This window comes from Electrophorus electricus, chromosome 10 (genome assembly GCF_013358815.1).
Source record: "Electrophorus electricus isolate fEleEle1 chromosome 10, fEleEle1.pri, whole genome shotgun sequence".
Classification (NCBI taxonomy): domain Eukaryota; kingdom Metazoa; phylum Chordata; class Actinopteri; order Gymnotiformes; family Gymnotidae; genus Electrophorus; species Electrophorus electricus.
Window position 1 is genome coordinate 17,092,133 of NC_049544.1, and position 24,235 is coordinate 17,116,367.

General features: G+C 37.6%; 1 protein-coding gene across 4 annotated transcripts; it reads left to right on the forward strand.

The window, feature by feature from the left end:
• Window positions 1-6,664: 6,664 nt before the first annotated feature.
• LOC113579377 (zinc finger protein 271-like) lies at window positions 6,665-23,759 on the forward strand. Of its 4 annotated transcripts, XR_004776587.1 has the most exons (16): window positions 6,665-7,179; window positions 7,590-8,087; window positions 8,423-8,615; window positions 8,776-8,868; window positions 8,990-9,194; window positions 12,817-13,446; window positions 13,794-14,093; window positions 14,264-14,392; window positions 14,787-14,897; window positions 15,201-15,257; window positions 18,554-18,682; window positions 20,278-20,577; window positions 20,680-20,808; window positions 21,179-21,283; window positions 21,679-21,785; window positions 22,353-23,759. XR_004776587.1 is itself a non-coding variant. In XM_035530904.1 (14 exons), exons 1-14 carry the CDS (start codon window positions 8,008-8,010, stop codon window positions 22,498-22,500), a joined length of 2,490 nt encoding a protein of 829 aa, XP_035386797.1. In that variant the 5' UTR covers window positions 7,723-8,007; the 3' UTR covers window positions 22,501-23,759. The 4 variants fall into 4 exon arrangements, 1 of the variants encoding a protein (XP_035386797.1); XR_004776588.1 differs by lacking the exon at window positions 6,665-7,179 and having other exon boundaries at window positions 7,723-8,087; window positions 22,472-23,759; XM_035530904.1 differs by lacking the exons at window positions 6,665-7,179; window positions 21,679-21,785 and having other exon boundaries at window positions 7,723-8,087; window positions 22,472-23,759.
• The last annotated feature ends 476 nt before the right edge of the window (window positions 23,760-24,235 follow it).

Here is a 24,235-nt window from a genome sequence, read left to right on the forward strand (position 1 = left end):
CATTATGGGTGACAGTTTGTCCCAAAACATATTCCCTGGAAGGAAAACACAATTTATTTAATTTACTGATAAAACTTTGCTATCTGCCAATCTCAACTTGAATAAAATAGCCGGGGGGTGAACAAACATCAAACATGAACAGGTTGAGATGAGCTGTGTCCTTCAGTAATGTTAGTAGAAGAATTATATACCATATGAAAGTTAATGTTAGCCAACTTATGAGGTAATAACAAGAATATTTACAGGAAAATGATGTTTAAAAATTGAATTAGACATATTAATAACATAAAACATAAAGGATCACAGAGATTCTGTATACTTATAAAATGATCTATGTACAGAGCAGTGTCCTCTGTAGAGGCCTCTGCAGGCTTCTGCAAAGAATTCTGGGTATGCCTCTGCAGACCTCTGTATAAGGCACATCATCTTTCCACCAGGTACAGGATGGTAAAAATTACATTCAAAGAGAAGACTTTTCTAAAAAAAAAAATACATAAGATGAAGTCTTTTTTATTTTAAAGAGAGGTCTTCTCTTGGAATGTAATGGTGCAAAGCTCAAACTGGTGTAGGTATTGAACAACAATTTGTAGATATATTTAATAATGTATGGTAAGGATATATTTGGGAAGATTTCAAACACTTGGATGTAAAAGAAGCTTGGGTGATAACATAATCACTCCGGAAAATTGTATAAAAATTGTAGTTCTTTGTGTGATTGTCAGACATTCTCTGGAGGGTGCCTCAATAATGCTTGGTTATCGTTGACTTGCAATAAAGGATGGGACCAGCTATTCTCTTCATCTAATGCTGAGGTCTGCATCTTTATTTTCTATTTGAATGTATAGATTTAAAACTAGTAAATGGGGGATTCAGGAACAACACAACTGAGAGAAAGCCATTATTTTTAATGTCTTGCTTTATTTTATTATGCTTGCATAGTGCTGTATGTTTCATCCTAAATTCATCTATACAATTGTATCTGAGGTGAAAATGGTGAAGAGAATTCTTACCAGTCCATGAGGAGAAAAGAGGAACCACTCTGTTCAAGTTACCCTTAGTAGATAAGATTGAACTACAAGCCAGTTTTATTGTAGTATTGTTTATTGTTGTGGTTGCAACATGTTATGTTAATTTGTCATTTGCCATAAGTAACATTTGTATCATCACTCAGTGGGTGAGTAACTGTAACTCAGTAACTCAGTGGGTGAGTAACCTGGGTTTGTTTTATTCAGAGAACTATGTTTTAAAGTGATGGTATTTTTATTTATGTGGATTACATTCATATCAGGTGACTCAAGTCACCTTTATTTCTATACTACTATAAAAGACTAGTGTCTGCTAAAATGCTACACCATTTCATTTTAAAATAAAGCATTAAAATGCACAATGCATGCAACAATGAAACAATAGACACACTATATAACCAATGTAATTAAAATATGGCAGAAAAGCTACAATGGGAGGACAGAACAAACCAGGACAAAACATAATACTGAGTCTTTAAAAAAGACTTGAATACCTGAGAGAATAAGAGAGTTTTAAGATTGACTTAAAAACATCTACTGTAGGGGATTCTTGTATAAAGCATAAGATTATTCCAGAGTCTTGGGGCAGCAACAGAAAAAGCCCGGTCACCTTTAAACTTCATCTAAGAGTATGGAACGTCTAAGCACAGTTGACTAAAAGATCATAGAGCTCGTAAGGTGGAATGAAAGTAGAGGAGGTCAGAGATATAGCTTGGGGCCAAGTCATGCAAAACTTTAAAAATGAATAATGAATCATTTAAATTTACTCTGTTTTGCTGGTAACCTCTGCAGTGATACCAGTACAGGGTGAATATTCTCCATTTTCTTGGTACCACTCAAGAGCCTTGCGGCTGCAATTTGGAAGTTGTTAACAAGTAAAGTTGTAAACTTGACAGACCAAGCTAGCAGATTCTCAGAAACAATGAATTACAGTAGTCAATATGAGAGGAGAGAAGAGCAAATTCTTAAAACACAGGATACTTTTTATTTTTGCTACACTCCTTGAAAGAAGTTGAAAAAAGCTTCCTCTCCCAGCAGCATTCATTTGCTTTTCAAACTTAAGATGTATGGGTTTTTTTTTTACATCCAGCAATTTATATCTTTCAAACATTAAAGATATAAAGACGCAGAGAGTGATTATTGCATGGTTTAAGTGTATTGGTAAAGCTTTGGGTCATCTGCATAACAATGATATGGAATTTTGTACTTCTGAAAAAAATGCATGTATACAGAAAACAAAATTGGTACCATGAGGTACCCCACATGTAATATGTGCTGAGGAGAAGGAAAAATGACCCATCTCGACATACAAGGTTCGCTGGATGCCAACACCACACTTCAGGTGATCTAGAAATAAATAAAATAGAGTGATCAATAGTATTAAAGGCTGCATCCCAAAAAAATGCCCTGGAGTCTATATTATGCTTATAGCAAGAATAACAAACACAGGTCTCTTATCCCAAATACGTTTTTGTAAATTTAGGCGAAAACATTTCCCATCATTTGCCTTTGTGTTTCCAAGCCAGTCTGATAAAGTCTTTGCTTCTCTTTGAATCTCTGAAGCAGATCTAATTAGGGCCCAAGAGGCTGCCTGGTGATCCATGTACCGTCCACTGCACCAACAAGTACATTTGTTAATTTACTACTAGAAACTACTACTGCTACAATTACTACTGTGTGCAGGCTACATCAATAAAAATAAATACATCAATAAATTCCTCTCAAGGTTTCTTCCTCATGCTCTAGGGAGCCCCTGGCTTGCTCACTGGGGGCTTTTTGTAACATTTGTAAAGCTGCTTTGTGGCAACATGTGTTGTAACATTTAACTTTTTTTGACAATATACCTTTAATTTTTAATCCCTGGAACTGAATGAAACAATATATATTTCTCCTCAGAATTGAACTAAAAGACCTTCATAGTGAGAGGTTGTGGCACTACTCACTAAACCATGATGCATACAGCCAGTTAATTTAATACTTGAAACATACTAACTACATCATTAAACTTAGTAGCTTTGATTTTTGTTGGCCTTGGATGTGGTGTAAGCAATGCAATTACATTTTTGAAAATACATATAAATGTTTTATAATTTCGTGTTTTTATATACGCACATGTGCAGTTACAGTCCTTAGAACCCACGCAAACCAGTGGAAAACTAGTGGCCTCTATCTTTTTTGAGGTAAAACTGCACGTGAACTTTAAGTTCAGAAGTACTTAATGAGTTATGCATGGGTCAGAATACTTTTAAGTTACAAACGAGTTTAGGTACTACTTTAATTATGAAGAGTTTTAGGAAAGGCTCATCAATTTGAAAAGTTTAAGAAGTATTTAGCATTACAAATGTTTTGGGAAATCAACCCTAAATTGATTTTTCTTTCCATATATGAATTTCTGTTCTTTATTTTCTATTTTACTCTTTCTCTGTAAGAGTTACATTACAGGCATGGGAATGGTGTGGTGTCTAATTTTGCATATTTATTTTTTTAGTCATGAGTACCCAAATAGAATCTTACTAGTTTAGTATAAATGTATGAAAAGAATGCTAAAACAAATTAATTCTGACATTGTTAACAAAAGGTAAATAATCTTTAATACTTTACATATGTAACAATGTTAAGTTTTCAATTTAAGGTTATATTCAAGTTAATGTTCTATTCATGCTTGAACTCATTCTTTAAAATATGCATTAAGAAAAGTCAAATAAATCTGTGCTTGACATGTATAGGCTCAAAGGATTTTGAAGTGGAATAGCATTTTTTAGGTCAAGAAATAAATGACATTTTGCCCAGATGTGGTTGAGTGTTACAGTCAAGTTGAGAGGAAGAAGGCAGTGTCAAGTTAGTCTTCATGGAGCTTTTTCCTCCATAATCCTGAGGTGAGCTACTGCTTGTGTGCATTTTTGTCTCAGCTGTACTGAGTTGGGCTGCTCTTTTGAAGTGGGAGATGATCTGTCAGGCTCCCACTTTCCCAAGCATGCCTTCTATATTAAAGCATTTGGAGCATCCCCAGGCTCCAAGAATTCCAGAATCCCTCAGCGCTTTTTAATCTCTTTGTCAGATACTGATCCATTAAAGAGCTCAGAGACAAATGTGAGTGCCCTGCTTGGAGCAACACTGATCAGGCCTGCAAGGAATGGGGGGTTGTAATGAGAGAAGATTAAGATTGCATTGTCGGAGCTCATTGTTTTTTTGAATATATATATATATTCTGGAATCAAATCTGTGCCAGAAGGTTTTGTATCTATTAAAGACATTCATATGTCTAATAAATACATCCTTGTGTGCACAGAGCTGTTTGCATCTGTAATATTACGGTTTGTAATTATACATCATGATTTGTATTCATAATAAATGAAATTGTGTTGGAGACTTCTGCTTTGATGATGTAGAAGGGTAGCTCCAGATTACCTGAGCTGCTACAATTTTCTTTGCACCGGATTTTGTGTGATAAACACATTTACCATTTATGGAACAAGTAACAATATTTTCCAAACACCTTGATCACAAAATGAGAAGCTCTAAAGAGAATCAAATTGTTAGTCAGCCTCTAGCAACACATGCTAACACTACTTTAGTGGGCAGGCTACCTGTCATGGCAGCTTCGTCTTCAGCAAAGGAACAGTCTCCCAGTGATGACAGCAATAATTCTCTCAGCAGGTAATCACCGAACTGGCCAAACATCAAACTGGTATCTTGGAAGACATTGCTGATTTGATTCAAAGATCTGTGGAACCACTCAGGAAAAGCATGGATGCATTTCGAGAAGCTCTGGGCTCTTTTCAGAACTGGCTCATATCTGCAGAAGTCCCTGGCTTTGGTGGCTGCCAAGACTGTCATGAAATTTTTGCAAACCCACAACATATTCTTGCTTGACCATGTCAAGGATTTATATCACAGACATGCTCCCTGAGCCCCCAGAATTGGAATGGGCATATGGCAATACAAGGCCTGCACATTCATTACATGCTTTTTTCCAGTCTCAGGGCAAGGAGTGTGCTCTCCAATGTCCCAGGCATCGTAAGATGAAATACAGAGAAACTAGTCTTTTACCCAGACATGAGCACTGCTTTCATGCTGGAGTCAATGAAATCAAGCAAGCAGTTAATACCTTTATAAGATAAATGTACATTTCCAACTTCTCCGCCCTGCCTCACTTTACATTTCAGAGAAAATCTTTTATTTTTGAATCACCCAAGGAAGCAAAGTCATTTTACAGTCGGTGCATTACCAGCAGGGAATATTCTAACTGTACTATTACTTTGATACAGGCTAGTTGTATTGTTCTACTGCTGAACTGAATACCTTAGTTTTGATCAGAGCTGAAAATGATCAACTTTATGATTTTGTTCTTGATGTTAGAGCGAGCATCATAAAATGACTAATACAGCTCTTAACAGTGGTCGTGATGGACAAAAACAGGTGGGCTCCTTTTTTTTCATTTCATGCTACATTTATCTTTTGCGTCATTCATTTTCAGTGAGAGCTAGCGAATTTAACTTATTAAGGCGGCAGCGCAAATGTTGAAGTGGGTGGAGTCGGCGACACGACAAAGTTGAACCAGATCCGGTTTGTGATCTGTCCACTTCCTATTCATCGATTATATCACATAGATCACTGCACAACGTGAGAGGGCGCCCCCGAGAGAGTCCTCAATGAATCGGGGTGAATGGAACTAAATGTATCATCGTATACAGACAACATAGGAACATTAAATTCAAAATATTGTTCTGATTTCTGGTGTGATTAGGATGACATAACAGTTTGAAATGGATTGGTTAATCACAAGGTGACTGTTAGTACTTGATGCTGAGTAGCCTTCGGAGTGAATAGGATAGCTAGCTAAACAAGATAAATAAGAATAAATACAATATAAATTTAAAAAATAAGTTACAATATGTTTTAAGTTAAATTAGAATAAATACAAACAAATGCAATAACATCGTGTTTGGACAAAATTATCTTGAGAGATAGGTTGAAAAAAAAAAAAAAATTGTTTCCAGATTTCTGCTTGATGCTCCAGCTGTGCACTGTAGACTCCAGTAGCTTATAGCACAGTAAAATCATGGCAACCATAGTTCAGCTTGGGTTCAGAAACGATTACAGGCGATGAGCGTCGAGCGTCTTTGGCGACAAGAGGTGGCGTTAACTAGATAAGATAGCTAAATAGCTATTCTAGTCAAACTAGAGTGATGTAACAATAATGTTTAAAAAAAACTGCAACATATTTTGGTTTTGTGATATGTTATTTTCAATTTATCTCTGCGCATCATCAATTCATACGTTTCAGCAGGGAGGTAAATTTTTACAACAGATGTTGACACAAAGTAGCTTTATAAAGGTCCGAGTCCAAGGCCCCAGTGATCAAGCCAAGGCAGTCAGTGGCAAGGAAAAACTCCCTAGAACATGAGTCAGAAACCTTGAGAGAAACTAAGACTCAATGTGGGGGACCATCCTCCTCTTGCCGAGTACTAAATAAGTATTTACTACCATTACAAATAAAGGGGGTACATAACCGATTTCGGACGAAGCCTGGATCGTTTTTAAGCGTGAAGCAAGTTTTTATTGGCGTCAAAGATGCTTTTATTTTGAAGATATTTTTTGTTGTTTTTGTTGCTGCCTTCACGTGGTTGTGTTTGCGATTGAATTCATTTAGCTAAGTAGGTTAGTTTTGTAGATTGCCCAAAGAACATTTTGTGCTGAATATATGTAACGTTAACGACCACTCTGTTGTGTCAGAGTAACTTTAGACCAGGTTAAAACAACAGCTTCTCGACTTATAATTTGCTGTTTATATGACAGGGTGTTGAAAAATTAGCAAAAGCTAGCTGGTTACCTAACGCTAGATAGTGGAGTTGATTGTTTTCATTCAACTTAGTGCAGTCATGCAGTGGTCGATAAAATAGATTATCCACACGCAAACGGATCTCTGTACTGATCACCACTTCAGTAATAATGCAGACGGTTATCACTAGGACAGAGAGAGAACGCTCCATACCTAATAAATGTCAAATAGATGGGAAAATGGTTTCACAGCGATCTATAAATGCCAGTGGAGAAACTAACTGTAATTTCGAGGTCGTGAAGAGAAAGCTTGGTTTATCTTCAGCGAGCCACATAGTTGAATCTTTTGAAGATCCCGAAGTACCTGACATTAGTGAGTATAGATGGTGAAAGATTCCCCCTCTCTCTTACACACCCACACACACACACCGCGCGCTCCAATATGTATTAAGCGTTGACAAGTTTGTGCAACAGGAAAGTCCTACCGGTGCTTTAGGGAAATTCTGTTTGCACTTTAAATAAATATTAAATAACATTAGCCTGCGCACCAAAAGTGGTAAGACATTTAAAATATATTGAAACTATTAAAATATTTAAAATATTATTAAATATTTGAATATTATTAAAATAATGAAAATATTAAGCAAGTAGCTATACAGAGGAAGCTGATCACGTCTTAGATTAAACTGAAAACTAGACTCTACGGATGCGTTCACATTACTAAACTGAAGTGATTCAGATCCCGTTTTTGCCATAATGTGACACAGCTCCGATTTTGGTCAGGGCTAGGCGGACGCGGGGACCCGGTCTTGTTGGATCAGATGTGGATCCGATTCGCTTCACGGCGAGACCGGTCCGAACTCAAGTGGCGTTTCTCCCGTACGCACGCGCTTTAACGTCGTCGTCGTCATCCGCGAGCACCGGCACCGTCTCCTCTTCCGCGACCCCACGCCCCTTAGCGTAGCAGCGCTGGCATCAGCTGCGAAAAAGGCAAACGCTACCCGTCTGCTCTTGACCGTCGTCTTGTCCCGAGCATTTAAAGTTGAGGAGCTGTTCGCCGTTCCTAATGGCAAAATGCGAAGTGTACGCGAGCGCCTGGCGTGTCCGGTTTTAATCTCAGACGTCTGCACGCGTAAATGCATCTCTGCCGCCGCCATCTTGCTCAGGGCTTCTGACTATGGATGGCCCAGTCAAATAAACCATGCCAGACTTTTGTGCCGCTTTTGGATGTTCCAAAGAAAGAAATGCCAGAACTAAGCAACTAGGAGTAACATTTCACAGGTGAGAAGTTCGTACAGTGTAGTACTGTCACGATTGTTTTGAATTTGATATCACACTGAGTAATTGGCTACCATAAAGTGACTGTGCCGACAGTAAAATAAGATAACGTTAGTTTGTCAGGTAAAGGAAAAATGATGCTGAAAATGATATTTGTAAGCTATATTGTTGTGTGTTAGTGTGTTCAGTAGTCCTAAATTATTTAGATACTTCATACTGTTAAATCTGTTCAGTGGTACTAACTGATATAGCTACAGTAACCTTTATGCCTTAATTGTAGCTTACAAAATCATTCAGAACTGCATTGCATTGTTCAGATGGGATTGTGTTGTTTGTAGGTTTCCAAAAGACAAAGTTAAAAGAAAGGCATGGACTGCAGCCCTGAAGAGAAGAGACTTTGAGCCAAATGACTATTCAGTCGTCTGCAGCTGCCATTTCAAGTCAGAAGACTTTGACAGGACTGGACAGACAACTCGTTTAAAGGAAGGAGTTATCCCGTCAGTTTTTACATTTCCTGACCATCTTTGCAAAGTTAGTGTCGTCGGAAATTGTTTCTGTATAAATAATGACAATTTGTCATGTCTTAATCAATCTTAATCTTTCACTAACACACGTAATGCCCAATAAACCTAACAAAAATACACTATTAAAAATTGTACCCACTGACTTAAATAATCTACTTTATGTCCAGCTGCCCACTCCGATCGGGATATCGCATAAAGGAGCTGCAGAATGTCCAGATGTTCACGATCGTCTGTCAGAGGACTTAGAAGAGTCAACCTCAGTGAGTTACAGTGAGCAACAGTTGCTTTAACCACCTTTGCAGGATGCTGGGCATATATTATAGTGACATTGATAAAATGTGGAGAACAAATGTAAATTATTATAAAACTAATATTTTTCAGGATCATCAGTATGCCCTTGACCCAGTTAAAATAAAAAAAAAGTTAACTGAGACTCAGGAGAAGGTGGAGGATTTGCAGCAGGACTTAAGAAATGCCAGGGATCGGGAAAGGAGACATAAGGAGACAGTGAATTCCCTGCTAGAGGATTTAAAAAATAAAAATGTACTAAGAGAGGAACTGCAGCAGAAGCCTGACTTCTACTCTGGTTGGTGTCTTATTACATGTATAGATTGCTGTCTCACCACTGCTCTGAAATGTTTACTGAAAAACAACACTTGATGATAAAATTTGATTTGTTAAATTATTAAAAAAAAACACACATTTGTAAATCAAGCTAATTGAGCTTACAACTGCGTCATTTCATTTAACGTTTTCTAATTAAACTGTCTGACGTTCTATTTGCTTAAAGGTTTCTGTAACATTTCAAAATTTGTATGTACACAAATGTATTCTAATGTTTATCCCACAATTTTAATGTATAATGTTTTGTGATGGTTTCATGATTAATGTATAGTTGTTCAAAGGTGGGTACAGTAGCCAGAAGTAGTCATTTAAAAATAGTGGTTTTCAGAGGTGGGTAGTCATTTAAATTAGAACTTAACTAAAAACATTACTCAAGTAGCGAGTTCATATCTCATTATATCTCATCTAAATAGGATGTGTATAAGATTCAGTGGCATCTAGCAGTGAGTTTGCATATTGCAACCAACTGAATACCACTATATCACCACTCTTTCAAAGCGTGAAGTAGTAGTAGTAGAAGTAATAATAATATGTTTAATTTTGTTTCTCATACTCAAGGTCGCTCTACATATTCCATACATGAAGCCTACATCACACGACAGTCAACAAATTAAAAAACAGAATAGGGACAAACAGAAACCTAATCAGACATTTAAGGGGGCAGGGGAGATCTGAGGGGAAAAGTTTTAAGTTCAGTTTTAAAGTAGGAAAGTGACTTTAGATGGAGAGATTGTGGTAGTGTTTCATAGTTTCAGTGCCATGACACTGAAAGGTCTTTCCCACGTGCAGAGACAAATCTAAATTTAGGAATTGGGAGAAGACCAGCACCAGAGGACCTAAGTGTGTGGTGTGTGGTGTGGGCAGTATAGGTGTAAAAGTTCAGCTAAGTAGAGGGTTGAAAGTTCATGCAGAGCTTTGTATGTGAGTAGAAAAACTAAACTGAATGCGTAGTGGGACAGGTAACCAATGTAGCTGATCCAGAATTAGAATGATGTGGGCCGACTTTTTAGTATGGGAGAGAATGCTGGCACATGCTGGAGTGAGCAGCTGGTTTTGTTTGGAATGCCAATGAAGAGAGAGCTGCAGTCAATAACACAGGATGAAAGCGCGAACCTGCATTGCCAGCATCTTGTTTGGCGAGCATGGGCTGAAGTCGAGCAGTGTTATGGAGGTGGAGAAATGCGTTTTTAACCTGACATGGGGCTCAGGAAAATGAGGAGTTAAAAAGTACACCAACGTTACGAACCAAGGTTGAGAGTAAATTCAGAAAGAAAGCAGAACCTATGGTGGGCATTAGGTGCCAAGCTACTTCTAAAATGATATCACCATTTACAGCTGCAATGTAGTAGCCATAATATTTAAAGTGATGGGGTTACTTTAGATAGATATTTAGAAATAGTATTTAGTTATTTACTCTGTAAATCTAGGTTGTAGCTTCCATATTAGATATTGCAACTTGTTCCACATTGCGTTATTGCTAATGGCAACTAGCTGCTTTGCATGCTAATGCAGGGTAACGTAATGGTAAAAAAACTTTATTTGAACTGTTTGTGAGAGCTTTAGCAAGATGTATGTTTTTCACGCTCTCTCTCTCTCTCTCTCTCTCTTTCTCTCTCGCTCGCTCTCTCGCTCTCTCGCTCGCTCTCTCGCTCTCTCGCTCGCTCTCTCTCTCTCTCGCTCTCTCTCTCTCTCTCGCTCGCTCTCTCTCTCGCTCTCTCTCTCTCTCTCTCTCTCTCTCTCTCTCTCTATATATATATAATTTTATTTTGCTTAATGTTTTTGCTACTTTGATAACAAAGGTTCAACTTCCTTTGCTTTTTCGTGCTACGTAATAAGTATATTTCTCCATTTGTCAAAAATTGGGTTCTCAAACCTCTCACAACATAAAATGGTTGGCTAGTACCGGCAGCAACCACTGATGATTCTTTTTTCTACATCTTCCAACTTGTGCGCTGCTAAATGCAAGCTGCCACTTCAACTTAAAAATGCAAAAGGAGCCTGTAAAAAAAACAAACAAACTAGAGTCTGTGATTAGTTTGTCTATCCTGGGATACTACAGAAACATGGTGGCCTCCATCACTGCGGCCTACGGTAGAAGAGGTCCAATTCCCCATGTAAATATAAAGGGTTCATTTTAAGCTAATAAATACAATTACTGTGTAATCACACGTTATACACTAATGAAAATATGGCTTTTTATACTATATTTAATTTCTTCCAATAGTTTCCCCCTAATTCTTAAACAATGCACCTTTTAATAATCAAAATAAGCCTGCCAAATCACAGCCTGATTTAGGTAGCACATAGAAACGCCTAATCAGATATGTCCAATGCATAATTTCTATTCAAACCAATTAAGTAAATAAAACGTTTGCCACCTTCAAATGGTGTACCATCTTTTCATTTAAGATACTTTTAATTAACTTGACACTGCATAAATACTACTACTGTCTAAAAGGTTATTAGAGAAGACTGTCAGTGACTTTGAGTGAACATGTATATCCTAAAGTGAATTTGTGGCTTTTAGTCTTTCCTGCGTCCAGGCTCCAGTGAGCATGTGCAGCGTATGACAGGAGTCATCCAGTCCACCGGCACCTGCCTGATATGCTTTTAGAGAAAAACTCTGTTGTCTATACATTTATATGAGATTAAAGCTAAATTTGTATTTTTCGTCTCTCTTCTATAAACATACACCCCTAAGTCATGTACAAAGCTAACATTTATCACATATATGTAACTTGCATTGTAACTTTGCACAACCCTGCTGATTCTCTGTGTATTTTTTGTACGTGTGACTTAAAATGTAAATGCGTTTCTTAAAAAAAAAAGGTAGCCATTTCACATGCAATAAGAAAAATTCATATACTTTGAAACTAATTATGTTCTAAATAAGAAGTTTGACCAAATAGCCATTACCATAAATACATTCCTGCCATTTGTAGCAAACCAAATCTCTTGAAACATTGGTTGAAAGTTCAGCGAGTGAACTTTAATTCAGCGAGTGATTTTAATTATGGATTAGACCTCCTGTCTCGGTAGACACGCATTAGGAGGCATAGCTTCTCCTGATCATTATGGCAGCGTTGACACATTGCTCCCATGAATAGCAGAGAACAGTGCGGGATCTGTCTAACACTCTCGCTCTCTCTCTCTCTCTCTCTCTCTCTCTCTATATATATATATATATATATATATATATATATATAGATAGATAGATAGATAGATAGATAGATAGATAGATAGTGCCAGTGTGCACATGCATGCCATTTCTGAGCAAAAAATTGGAATTGAACAATGTGGTAATGTGAACGTAGCCTACGAGGTTGGACCTTATTTAAATTGTAAGTGAACAGTTGCCTCTCTTGGTCCTCCCTTGGATGGGTTTTAGTACACTCATAAGCACTGCCATGAGTGTAAGAGTGTGCATGAATCCATTTTTTTAAAACATTAGTAGTTGTTCACTTAATAATTTATTGCATCAAAGTAATGTATTTATTGTCATGAATTGATTGTTACATTGCAACTTGTTTGTGATTGTCTGTTAGTGATGTTATTAAAAATGATCCCTTTTTGTCCCCCATCAGAAAATGACAATACTGAGAAGAAGTGCTTCACATGCTCGTATTGTGGCAGGAAGTTTGCAAGGCGTCAGACATTGGAGCAACATGAACGAATCCACACAGGAGAGAAGCCTTTCCGGTGCTCGGAGTGTAGCAAATGTTTCAGACAGAGATCTGCTCTGCGTGTGCATAGGAAAGGTCACACAGGGGACAAAGCTTTCGAATGCTTTGTGTGCTTCAAGAGGTTTTATAGATCAGGAGACCTGAAAGCACATTTGGGAATTCATACAGGCGTGCGAGAACACAACTGCTCTGTATGCTCAAAAGGGTTTGGACGGCCCAGTGATCTGAGGAGACACATGCAGACTCACGAAGCTGACCCTGTGGTAGTCGATGTAGACAAGAGCCCACACGAGTGCTCTCAGTGTGGAAAGAAGTTCACTCGACGTGCGCAGGTTGAAATCCACCAGCGAGTGCATACGGGAGAGAAGCCTTACTGCTGTGCTCATTGTGGGGAGAGCTTTCGCTGGAGACAGAACTTCAAAGCTCATCAGCGTAATCACACGTGTGAGAAGCCGTATCACTGCTCAGACTGTGATAAACGCTTCACCTGCTTATCAGCTCTGGAAAAGCATCAAGCTTTACTTCATTCAGGTAAGAGGTTTTTTAGTTCTTGAACCAAAATTCACTATAGATAATAACATATGTATTATACATAGAGGTATTTAATAGAATTTGCAAAATTTCTTTTGTTAAAGCTATTTTGTTTCCCTACCAAATTGAAGCTGATTTAAGCTTATTGGCCAGTTCAGTTTTAGTGAAGATGGGCTTATCACTTGGCTGGATGCTGATTACTGAAACAAAAAATAAATAATGTAAATAAATAATAACCTAATTCCTTTTAGCCCTCTTACATTCTTTCGATGAATAGAGGAGTGGCAGTTTTAATGATTTTCACAGGATGAGCTAATAAGACTTTCTTTTCTGTGTTTTTTTTTAAGGAATTCTTCGGCAGACCACTCAGTGTAACCAGGGCACTTACAAAGAAGATGGTCGACATCAGTGCTGTCAGTGTGGGAAGAGTTTCAGCCAAGCGAAGGATCTGGCGGTGCATCAGCGAGTTCACACTGGAGAGAAGCCTTATAAGTGCTCTCAGTGTGAGAAGAAGTTTCGGCAGATAGGCCACCTCAATGAGCACCAGCGTGTACACTCAGGGGAGAAGCCTTACCAGTGCTCATTCTGCTACAAGCGCTTCCCTTATTCCCAGTCCATGAAGAAACACATGCGTGTGATTCATGGAGGTGGGCTCAGTTATACCGTGTTCTGTGGTTCGTGCATGTGTGTGAATTTGTTTCAAGTTGTCTTTAGTTGACTGATAATACAGTGGCATGTTTGGTTAAATAAATGTGGCAAAGCTACATATTCTGAGTACCAAGACTACATAATGACAGATTCCTTTTTGCTTTTGCAGTACATCAGGGTAACACACAAGAGAGAAGCTTCACTTTAATGGATGATGTGGAAGTAGTAAAAGTTGGTTCAGTCCCTACCAGCCCATCATCACCACAGTCTGATGACCAGGGAGCTTCAGAAGAACTAAGTCAGTATTGACTGTGAACCTCAGTAACACAGTTTTAAAAAATTATAAATTGGACAAATTGGCTTAGATTAGTCTCAATATTTTCCACTTATCAGATGATTCATAGGAGGTAGGACTATACCTCTAGAAAATCACACTGGCAGATGAGCTACCTTCATAGTACTCTTGAAGTTGCCTGCACTGACTTTGAAGGTTCAAATTAATCTTTTGAAGGTGTTTTTTTCTCCCAAGTGATTGAATGGTTACATAATATTGACTGCAGCTACATGGTAATACACTATATGAATGCTTTTGTGTATTGGTGAACCCTCAGCAGTCATTACTGCTGTAGCTGTAGTATGTTGTGATTGAATGAAGTATTAATGAAGAATATTTTGTTTGATTGTTTATACAGTTCCACATATAAAAACTGAAGACAGCTGCATGCCATTAGTGGTGAGAGTAAAAGTTGGTTTGGCGGAAACCTCAGAAGACTCTGAATATTCTGAAGTTATTGATGAATGTTGTGAGTATGGGTGATGGTTCTTAAATAAAAGGTCCTTTTCCTTTTTATTTAATTGTTTTTGTTTCCAGGTTTTTTCCTTGATCATTTCATAAATGAAGTATAGGTTGTATTTTAAATAAGAAGAGGACTCCAAAGCACAGCCAACCTGTCACAATAAAAGCTTCAGAAAGGCATTTTAGAATTTAAAAAGTGTCAGACACTTAAACACCAGTCTTTGGACTCTCATTGTGACAGTGTACTGTTTTGTTTGAACTGGGGTATGTGTGACAAACTACTCTTTAATTCTGTTTTCTTTTGTAACAGCAGAGCACATTAAATCAGAAGAGAACAGCTTGTTGGGTGAACCTGATGATGAGCTTTGTGAGTAATATTTTAGTTTTTTGTGGGGTGTTTTTACATTTGTCTTGTTGCATTTTTACATTTGTCTTCATTCATTAACTTCACAGAATGTAGTAGTAGAAATGTTCAATTTTCATTGTTGATGAGGCATATACTTGCAATAAAGAGCAGTTTATAATGCAAAACCCCATTTGGTTTGAGGATTTGAGTGATTACAGTCAAGAGCAAAAGTGGAGGTCAGAGGAGGGTTCAGCGTATTAACAGCGTAGTGTATTGCAATATAATTCACAGTGTATTGCAATATAATTAAAACGGGGTTGGCGAGAGCAGCACATTGATGATGCACAAATATTCAACATTAATGCATCCATTCCAAACCTCATCTTTGTTTCCTGTTGATAGTAAGTACTTGCAGCTAGCCCACTATGACACCATCCTCATTATAGACTTATGTTTTAAAATGTTTCATGGAAAAGACGTTTTTAGTATCATTGAATTTAAAGTTGTAGATTACATATTTTGAAGTAATGGTGTAGCAGTTTCATAGTTTAATGAGCTCTTAAATTTAGACTGTTTAATTTTGACCTGTTCAGATTTAATGTACATGTAGGCTTCAGATGTAGTATCCTACTATTTAACTGTCTGGCACACTGCTGCAGCTGTTTTATGGATCATAAGTTTGATAAAGCTGTAGCAGCCATTCCACATGGATTTTCATTTCTGATCCATTTTAACTATTTCCAATAAAATATCCTGTTTATAATTACCTATTTTATGCAAACATTTGGTTTATTATCCAGTTAGCCACAAGCTTCTTTTTGTGAGACACTGTGTAGCATGCTGTGACTACATGATTCCAGCCAACATTTGCTAAAGTAGGTTATAGAATTGAAGTGGGCTAGTGTCAAAAAACAATTGGCCAGTTGAACATCATAGTGAAACTGACTCAAATAAAGCCAAAGTGCTCATCATGCTCACCTTTTCAATCGCAGATTAATTTTTCATTCTTTTATCAATACTCTAGGTAAAGAATGTTCTCCTGTAGTTCACATAATACAGCAGTTATAACAAAGTGCTAACAAAACCAAAGTATTGGATTTGCTTCCAAGGGGACCACACATACTGTCATACTGATAAATATTTGTCACTCTTTAAAAGAGCATGTGCCAAATGCTGTAAAGGTAATGCTAGGTTTACCCGTAGTAGACTACTTTGTGTAACATTTATCAGTTCAATTTTTAGACTTTTGGAGCCATCCAAAAATAGGCAGTTAGTTGCAAATGTATTCAGTGTTTTCATTTGTTATACCGAAAAAGATAATCACTTTCACCCCCTCCCCCAGTGTTCTACTTTTTTTTAAATTTGTGCTCCTAACAAAAGGAATTGAGGGTCATGCACCTTAAGAAAAATAACTCCTTGCTTAATTTGCTGATTTTCCTCTTTTTGCATGGGAATTGTTGTCATGGGAACACCATGGGAATTACTTTCAGTACCTAAATAGAGGACAAAAAACAGCACAACATACACTGTATTGCCAAAAGTATTCACTCACCAATCGAAATAATTGAATCTGGGTGTTCCAATCACTACCATGGCCACAGGTGTATAAAACCAAGCACCTTGGCATGCAGACTGCTTCTACAAATATTTGTGAAAGAATGGGTCGCTCTCAGGAGCTCAGGAAATTCCTGGTACCGTGATAGGATGCCACCTGTGCAACAAGTCCAGTCATGAAATTTCCTCCATACTAAATATTCCACAGTCAACTGTCAATGGTATTATTACAAAGTGGAAGCAATTGGGAATGACAGCAACAAGCCACAAAGTGGGAGGCCACGTAAAATGACAGAGCGGGGTCAGCGGATGCTGAGGTGCAGAGTACGCAGAGGTCACCAACTTTCTGCAGAGTCAATCGCTACATGGAATAGGTTTCCATGGCTGAGCAGCTGCATCCAAGCCTTACGTCACCAAGTGCAATGCAAAGCATCGGATGCAGTGGTGTAAAGCACGCCGGCACTGGACTCGAGCAGTGGAGACGTGTTCTCTGGAGTGACGAATCACGCTTTTCCGTCTGGCAAACCGACGGACAAGTCTAGGTTTGCCAGTTGCCAGGAGAACGGTACTTGTCTGACAGCATTGTGCCAAGTGTAAAGTTTGGTGGAGGGGGGATTATGGTGTGGGTTGTTTTTCAGGAGTTGGCCTCGGCTCCTTAGTTCCAGTGAAAGGAACTGTTAATGCTTCAGCATACCAAGAGATTTTGGAAAACTTCATGCTCCCAACTTTGTGGGAACAGTTTGGGAACTTCCTGTTCCAACATGACTGCGCACCAGTGCACAAAGCAAGATCCACAAAGACATGGATGAGCGGCTTTGGTGTGGAAAAACTTGACTAGCCTGCACAGAGTCCTGACCTCAACCCGACAGAACACCTTTGGGATGAATTAGAGCGGAGACTGTGAGTCAGGCCTTCTCGTACAACATCTGTGTCTGACCTCACAAACGCGCTTCTGGATGAATGGTCAAAAATTCCCATAAACACACTCCTAAATCTTGTGGAAAGCCTTCCCAGAAGAGTTGAAGCTGTTATAGCTGCAAAGGGTGGGCCGACATCATATTAAACCCTATGGATTCAGATTGGGATGCCACTCAATACATATGCGTGCGAAGGCAGACAAGCAGATACTTTTGGCAATATAGTGTATAAACATACAATACAGGAGAAGACAAACACATAAATCCATACAAGGTGCATGATATAAATTCACAAAATCATTGCTATAAACAGGCTATAAACTTGTCACAGTACACCACAATAGCATTTATCCTCTATAAGTCAGTAGGAAAGGAGCTATAACAGAACATAAACCCTGATGGTGACTAATATGAAAGACACACTCTAGTATTGTTGCCGACACATTGTAACAACGCTTTTTTTTTCTTCAGTGTATCATTGTATACCAAAATACAGGCAGTGGTAGCTCAGTGGTCAAGGTACTTGACTTATAATCAGAAGGTTGCTGGTTCAAGCCCCACCACTGCCAAGTTGCCACCCTCAATTGCTGAAGTTGTATTCAGTCATAATTGTAAGTTGCTTTGGATAAAAACGTTAGATAAATGTAAATAAACTGCACTTTTGTACATATTTCAGGTTTATGTGCAACATCTTCAAATGATAAAGTGACTTAAAGGGAACTGTGAGAGATATCAGTGTAAAATAATTAGTTTTTAATTTCTGTTTTGGCTGTTAACAGTTTTTACAGACTTTATGAATAGGTTCAAATAAATTCAAAATTCAAACACCTTTCTTTGTTTTTACAGCATGGCACGTACAAACTGAAGAGAAGTACTTTCCTTTGGAGGAGGATGTAGCAGGAGCTAAAGTTTGTTCAGGTTCCTGTAGTCCAGCACTCGAGCTCACTGAGCACCCTGGAGTTTTGGAAGAATTTGGTGAGAGGGGGTGTCTGCAGCAATACCTGCTTTGGATTTAAACCATTTCCTGCATTTCTATAGTTAAATCATATTCTGTGCTTGTTTACACACTATGTTGTACATTTTAAACAATACGCAGAAGTGTCAGCACAAGCAGAACCCATTAATGTAGAGAGCGCAAAGGTAACGATGCGTTTAAATATGACTCTCTTATGTTTAAACCATTGTATAAGACAGTTTGCTGTCAGAACAGCTAAGTGCTCATTAATGAGGGTACAAATGGCACATCCAATGCAGTCCACATAGAAGTGCCTTCCTTAGTTAGACCAGTACTCATCGTGCAATTATGTGTAAATTATATCTCTCATAAAGATTTTTACTCAGGTTTGCTTGATTTGTTATGTAATGTGTGTCATTCAGACAGTTTAACACATTATTCTGATTGTGTTTACATAGCTACCTGTTCAGGAGGAATGTTGTTAATTCTACTCCCAGCTCAACCCTTCGCATGTAATAATTTTCTCTACTTTGGAGAATACTTCCAGTGTTAACTCTTGTTTCATTACGTTTCTTGTCATAAATTTATTTTTGGCAGCACTGCATGGTTTTTTGTCAATTGTACAAGCATCTGGCCGTGCCGGACACTTACCAGATTCTGTCATGTTTTCTTCACCAGACAGGCAGAGATGGAGGTAAAGTAATGAGGCGTTGAGGAGTTTTTCAAAGTGACTGAAAGGAGGTCACCATAAATGCAACACTAGATTCCATCCTGGAATGCAGTTTTTCAGACATGTTTTCTCAGGCACCTAATACACATGTGCTAATGCCATAAATAATATAATATAGTTTTAAGATGTTCTACATATTTCAGTTTATTTGAATTTGTTAAAAAAAAAAAGGGGGGACATTGACTAATGCGTCTTTTAAAACATGTCAAATAATCATACAAATCCTGTAAATGTAAAATGAATGAATGTGAAGAAAACATCTGGCTTTCCTTCAGCTCTCTATTGGAGGGGGTTTAAAGAAACTGAACAGCCTGATATTTTTGAGCACTAATTAGCATCGATTGACATATTTAATCTAAGAAACTTGTTTAAAAAAACCTCAAAGAACCGGTCTCCTCAAGACCACCAGCAAAGTTCTCCAGACTTAAAGTTTCAGTACTCTGTGTGTGTGAAGAGCTTCTCTTTGTCATGGCATGTCTCAAAACACGGGCGCCTGCATGTTCAGGTGAGAGGCTTTTGAAAATGCTGTATAGTGGGAGAACAATGGTTGTAAACAAGGAAGCCTCGGGAATCATATACAAGTTGTTCATTTTTGAGTTGCGAACAAAATCCACAAGAGTGACCACACTGGCAAGAAATTAGTGTTAGTGTTCAGACTTCTGAATTAAGATTGCTTTTCCAAATGTCAGGAAGCTGTGCACATTTTAGTTATATTACACAACTCATCATAACTGTACCAGGAAATGGATGCTCTTCAATTGTTTAATTTAACCCTCTTTGTTTTAACCATCTTGGACCTATTAAAATTTGAATTGAAGAATAGAGTGGGAATGTTAATTATCATGGTGAGCTAACACATTCACCTTTTGTTTTCTATTTTTTAAGGAATTCTTCGGCAGAACACTCAGTGTAACCAGGGCACTTACAATGAAGATGGTCGACATCAGTGCTGTCAGTGTGGGAAGAGTTTCAGCCAAGCGAAGGATCTGGCGGTGCATCAGCGAGTTCACACTGGAGAGAAGCCTTATAAGTGCTCTCAGTGTGAGAAGAAGTTTCGGCAGATAGGCCACCTCAATGAGCACCAGCGTGTACACTCAGGGGAGAAGCCTTACCAATGCTCATTCTGCTACAAGCGCTTCCCTTATTCCCAGTCCATGAAGAAACACATGCGTGTGATTCATGGAGGTGTGTGTTGTGCGATTGTATAGAAAATAATTACACACACACAAAAAAAAAAAAACCCCAAAAGGTCTGATACCAAAAGATACTTTTTTTTTGTTTCTACAGTACATGAGGGTAACCCAGAAGAAAAAAGCTTCACTTTAATGGATGATGTGGAAGTAGTGAAAGTTGGGTCAGTCCCTACCAGCCCATCATCACCACAGTCTGATGACCAGGGAGCTTCAGAAGAACTAAGTGAGTATGGATGGTTGCTATTTCAGTAGCATATGGTACATTATCCAAACTAACAGGCTGCTGGGAGACAAGTATCAGGTCACTATCCTTCAAATATGAAAACAAATAGGTTAGTTTGTGAATAATGTCATCAAAGCAAATCAGATAAGTGACCAGTTGAATTTAGGGATAATCTTAATCTTTATATAAGTTAAGTCAATACCCTGCATGATCTGACCTAAGGTATTTTGGTTTGATTGTACATAAATAACAAGACACATTTGCTGTTAACTGGGACCTTCAAAAGTACACAGACTCTGCTTTGTTTTCTAAAATAATTGAATAATTAAGGGGCCCAGAGTGGACTCTCTTTTTTTTTTTTTTTTAATAGCACATCATGTTAAGACTGAGAAAATGTACTTCTTGGAGGATGGTTCAGCTTTTGCCAGCCCAGCATCAGATCACTCTAAATATCCTGAAGATTTTGATGAAGTTGGTGAGTATACATAATTCATCAGTATTTTTGTAAAGAAATGCTTTTATTGCAAATACATTTACAGCCTAACGGTGGTATATTAAGGTGATGCAGAATGTCGGTTAAGATTGTAAATTGCATCAGAAGCACTTTTATTTTCCCTGTATGGAACAGATCTCTGTTTTCAGACATGTTATATCAGGACTTATGACTTGACCTTTTCTTGTACAGCATGAGAGAAAATGCCCATCTTATTGGCTAATAAGTTTTTCCTACTAATCCATTAAGATGTTCCACTCCGAAAAAGGCACTGGTCCGCATAAAATAACATCTGTGGCTTGGACAGCTTCTGTAATATGATGGAAGCATTAGTTATTTTTTCTTTTTCTGTAATGGTGACTTTATTCTTTTAACAGCCCATCAGTTTAAGAGTGATAAAGTGTTCAACAATATTGGATGATGTAAGAGTAAAATTTGGTTCAGCACCAGTCAGGGCTCTTTGAGGAGCCTGCAGTTGGACAAAGTGAGTACTCAAGTAAAAACAGATTATATAAGTGTCTTTACTTTCATGTAGTTATTAATAAAATTAGATTTGCCTAAGATGTGTGTGTATAGAGAGACACAAAGATACTTCTTTCAAATTGCTACGTTATAGCATAAATCAGAAAGCTCACAACTGATCATGTTAAACTATAGAAATATGACAGCCTACTTTTGTAATTAGTATGTAAGGTTTAATTTACAGTTTTCAGATCACCCAAAAAAAGCATTTTCTTGGTAATCATTGACAAATGGCATGTCCTTGGACCTCTTTTTTTTTTCTTCTTTTTTTTAATAACTTGAGTTGATTTCTACACTGTCGTGGATTTGAGTTTTGTGTTCTTTCAGTGTTGGCATCTTGTCTGGTATTCAGTACATGTAGCACTTTGCACTACAGTGTTATCATAGTATTCAGTTCTTAATCCCCACTATGTTAAGCAATTTTGAACTATGATCAGTAATCTTGGGCTCTTTTGTTATTTTGGTGTCTTTTACTGTTGCTACACAGGTAACACACCTCTATTTCACCTTTCCCCATTTTATCTTTCAGATCTTCCAATAAATGTCAGATTGCCTGAATAAAGGCAGACGACAAATCTGACATTGATATGCACATGAAACATTCCGTTATGTCTTTTACCTCTGACACATCCTCTGTATTCTACACAGAATACATTGGCCATCAGAAGGCTGGATAATCTTTAACACTTGCTGATATTCCTCCAAGTACAACTGCATAAAGGATGCTATTACCAGTTTCTACAAAGATGAATCCACCATGATCCAAATTCTACCATTAAACCACTGCTGAAAAATCAAGTAAGCTGAGCAACCACTGTCCTTTGTTTTAAAGGTATGCGCAAATAACACAGTGAAGATAAGAGCACCACCAAAAATGCTGATAAGTCCAGTGGCCAGTTCTGAAAATAAGCCACTGTAGAACATTTTTTATGATATACAAACATCCCATATTGCAGATGACCTTTAAGGAATAGTGCAACAAAAAATCTAATTTACAAAGTAGTTGAGCAAAAAATTGAATTTACACAATTTTCCACTTAATCCAAATGTCCAGCCCAGACACGTTTGTCTGATGTTTTCACTATTAGATTTGTGCTGGGACTACAAGGGTAATGTAGCTGGCAGGTATAGAAAGCTTTTTTTTTTTTCACCCAAAGCCTGTATGTATTTGGTGAATACATGCTCCAATATTATTATTTTTTTCGCCTCAAACAACATTGTTAAGAGAGGTAATCGCATTTTTAATCAAACTATTTCATAAAATGCCGTGGATATTTTGCATCCAAATTAACCATTATTATGCACATCGTTTCCCACTTTTTGGTACAATTTTTCCTTCAGAGGAACTTGGTGATTTTGGTTATGTATGGTGGCTGCTATATTGGGTAGTTTGTTTTTTAAAACAAATTAATTTCAGGATTGCAGGGTAAGCCATATAAACCCCATTGTCATGCCCAGGCGACATGAGACATTATTTAAGACATGAATGGGGTAAGTGACAATTTGAATTTGCTTTTACGAAAATGATAATAGCTTGTTATGCTTGTTTGTGAAATTAGCCGCATAGCTCAAGTGCAAAATGAACAAAAGAAACATCAGACGTATCTTGACTGATTGGTTAAGTGAAAAATTGTGTAAATTTGACTTTTTGACAAACTATACCTTTAGGGCCATCATAACTAGAACCAGTAGTCAGTCAAACAGCTGCTCTATCTGGAAGACACCCATTCCTTAACTACTATACCCTGTTCTGCACTACTGTGTTCAGCAAAGCCAACTTCCAGCAAGACATACAGAATGCCGAGCATTGCCGAGTGTTCATGTCCCTTCAGTTGTGCTGTACATATTTCTATAGGACACGCAGATCTGTGAACTCCTCGTTTATACATTTATACACTTGCAGCCACTAAAATGGGAATAATTGTTTTTGCCTTTGATAAACTCATATATATATATATATATATATATATATATATATATATATATATATATATATATATATATATATATATATACCCTCTTTGTAGTGTTTTATTACAAATACTTATATGTGTATACTAGAAAATAAAGCTTGTTCTGATTCTGAGAATAAATACAAACAAAAACATGGCTTAAGGTAATGACACTTAACATTTCTTTATTTACATGCAGTTCTTCGTGTGTGTGTGTGTGTTTTATTGGCCTTTTTGAACAATAAATCGTTTGCAATGAATAACTAACCATTCCTCCTTGTCCAAGAGTAAGCATGGACTGCAACTGAAAATATGCATCCTGTGCAGAATAATTTTGTGTTAAATATCAAGAACTGCACTGCACAATGGGCTCTTAAACAAGGCTTTAATGTTTGTTTAGTAATAATGAACTGAAAAGTCATATGGGGACCCAACGGATCGCTCAGCTAAGTGTTTATCC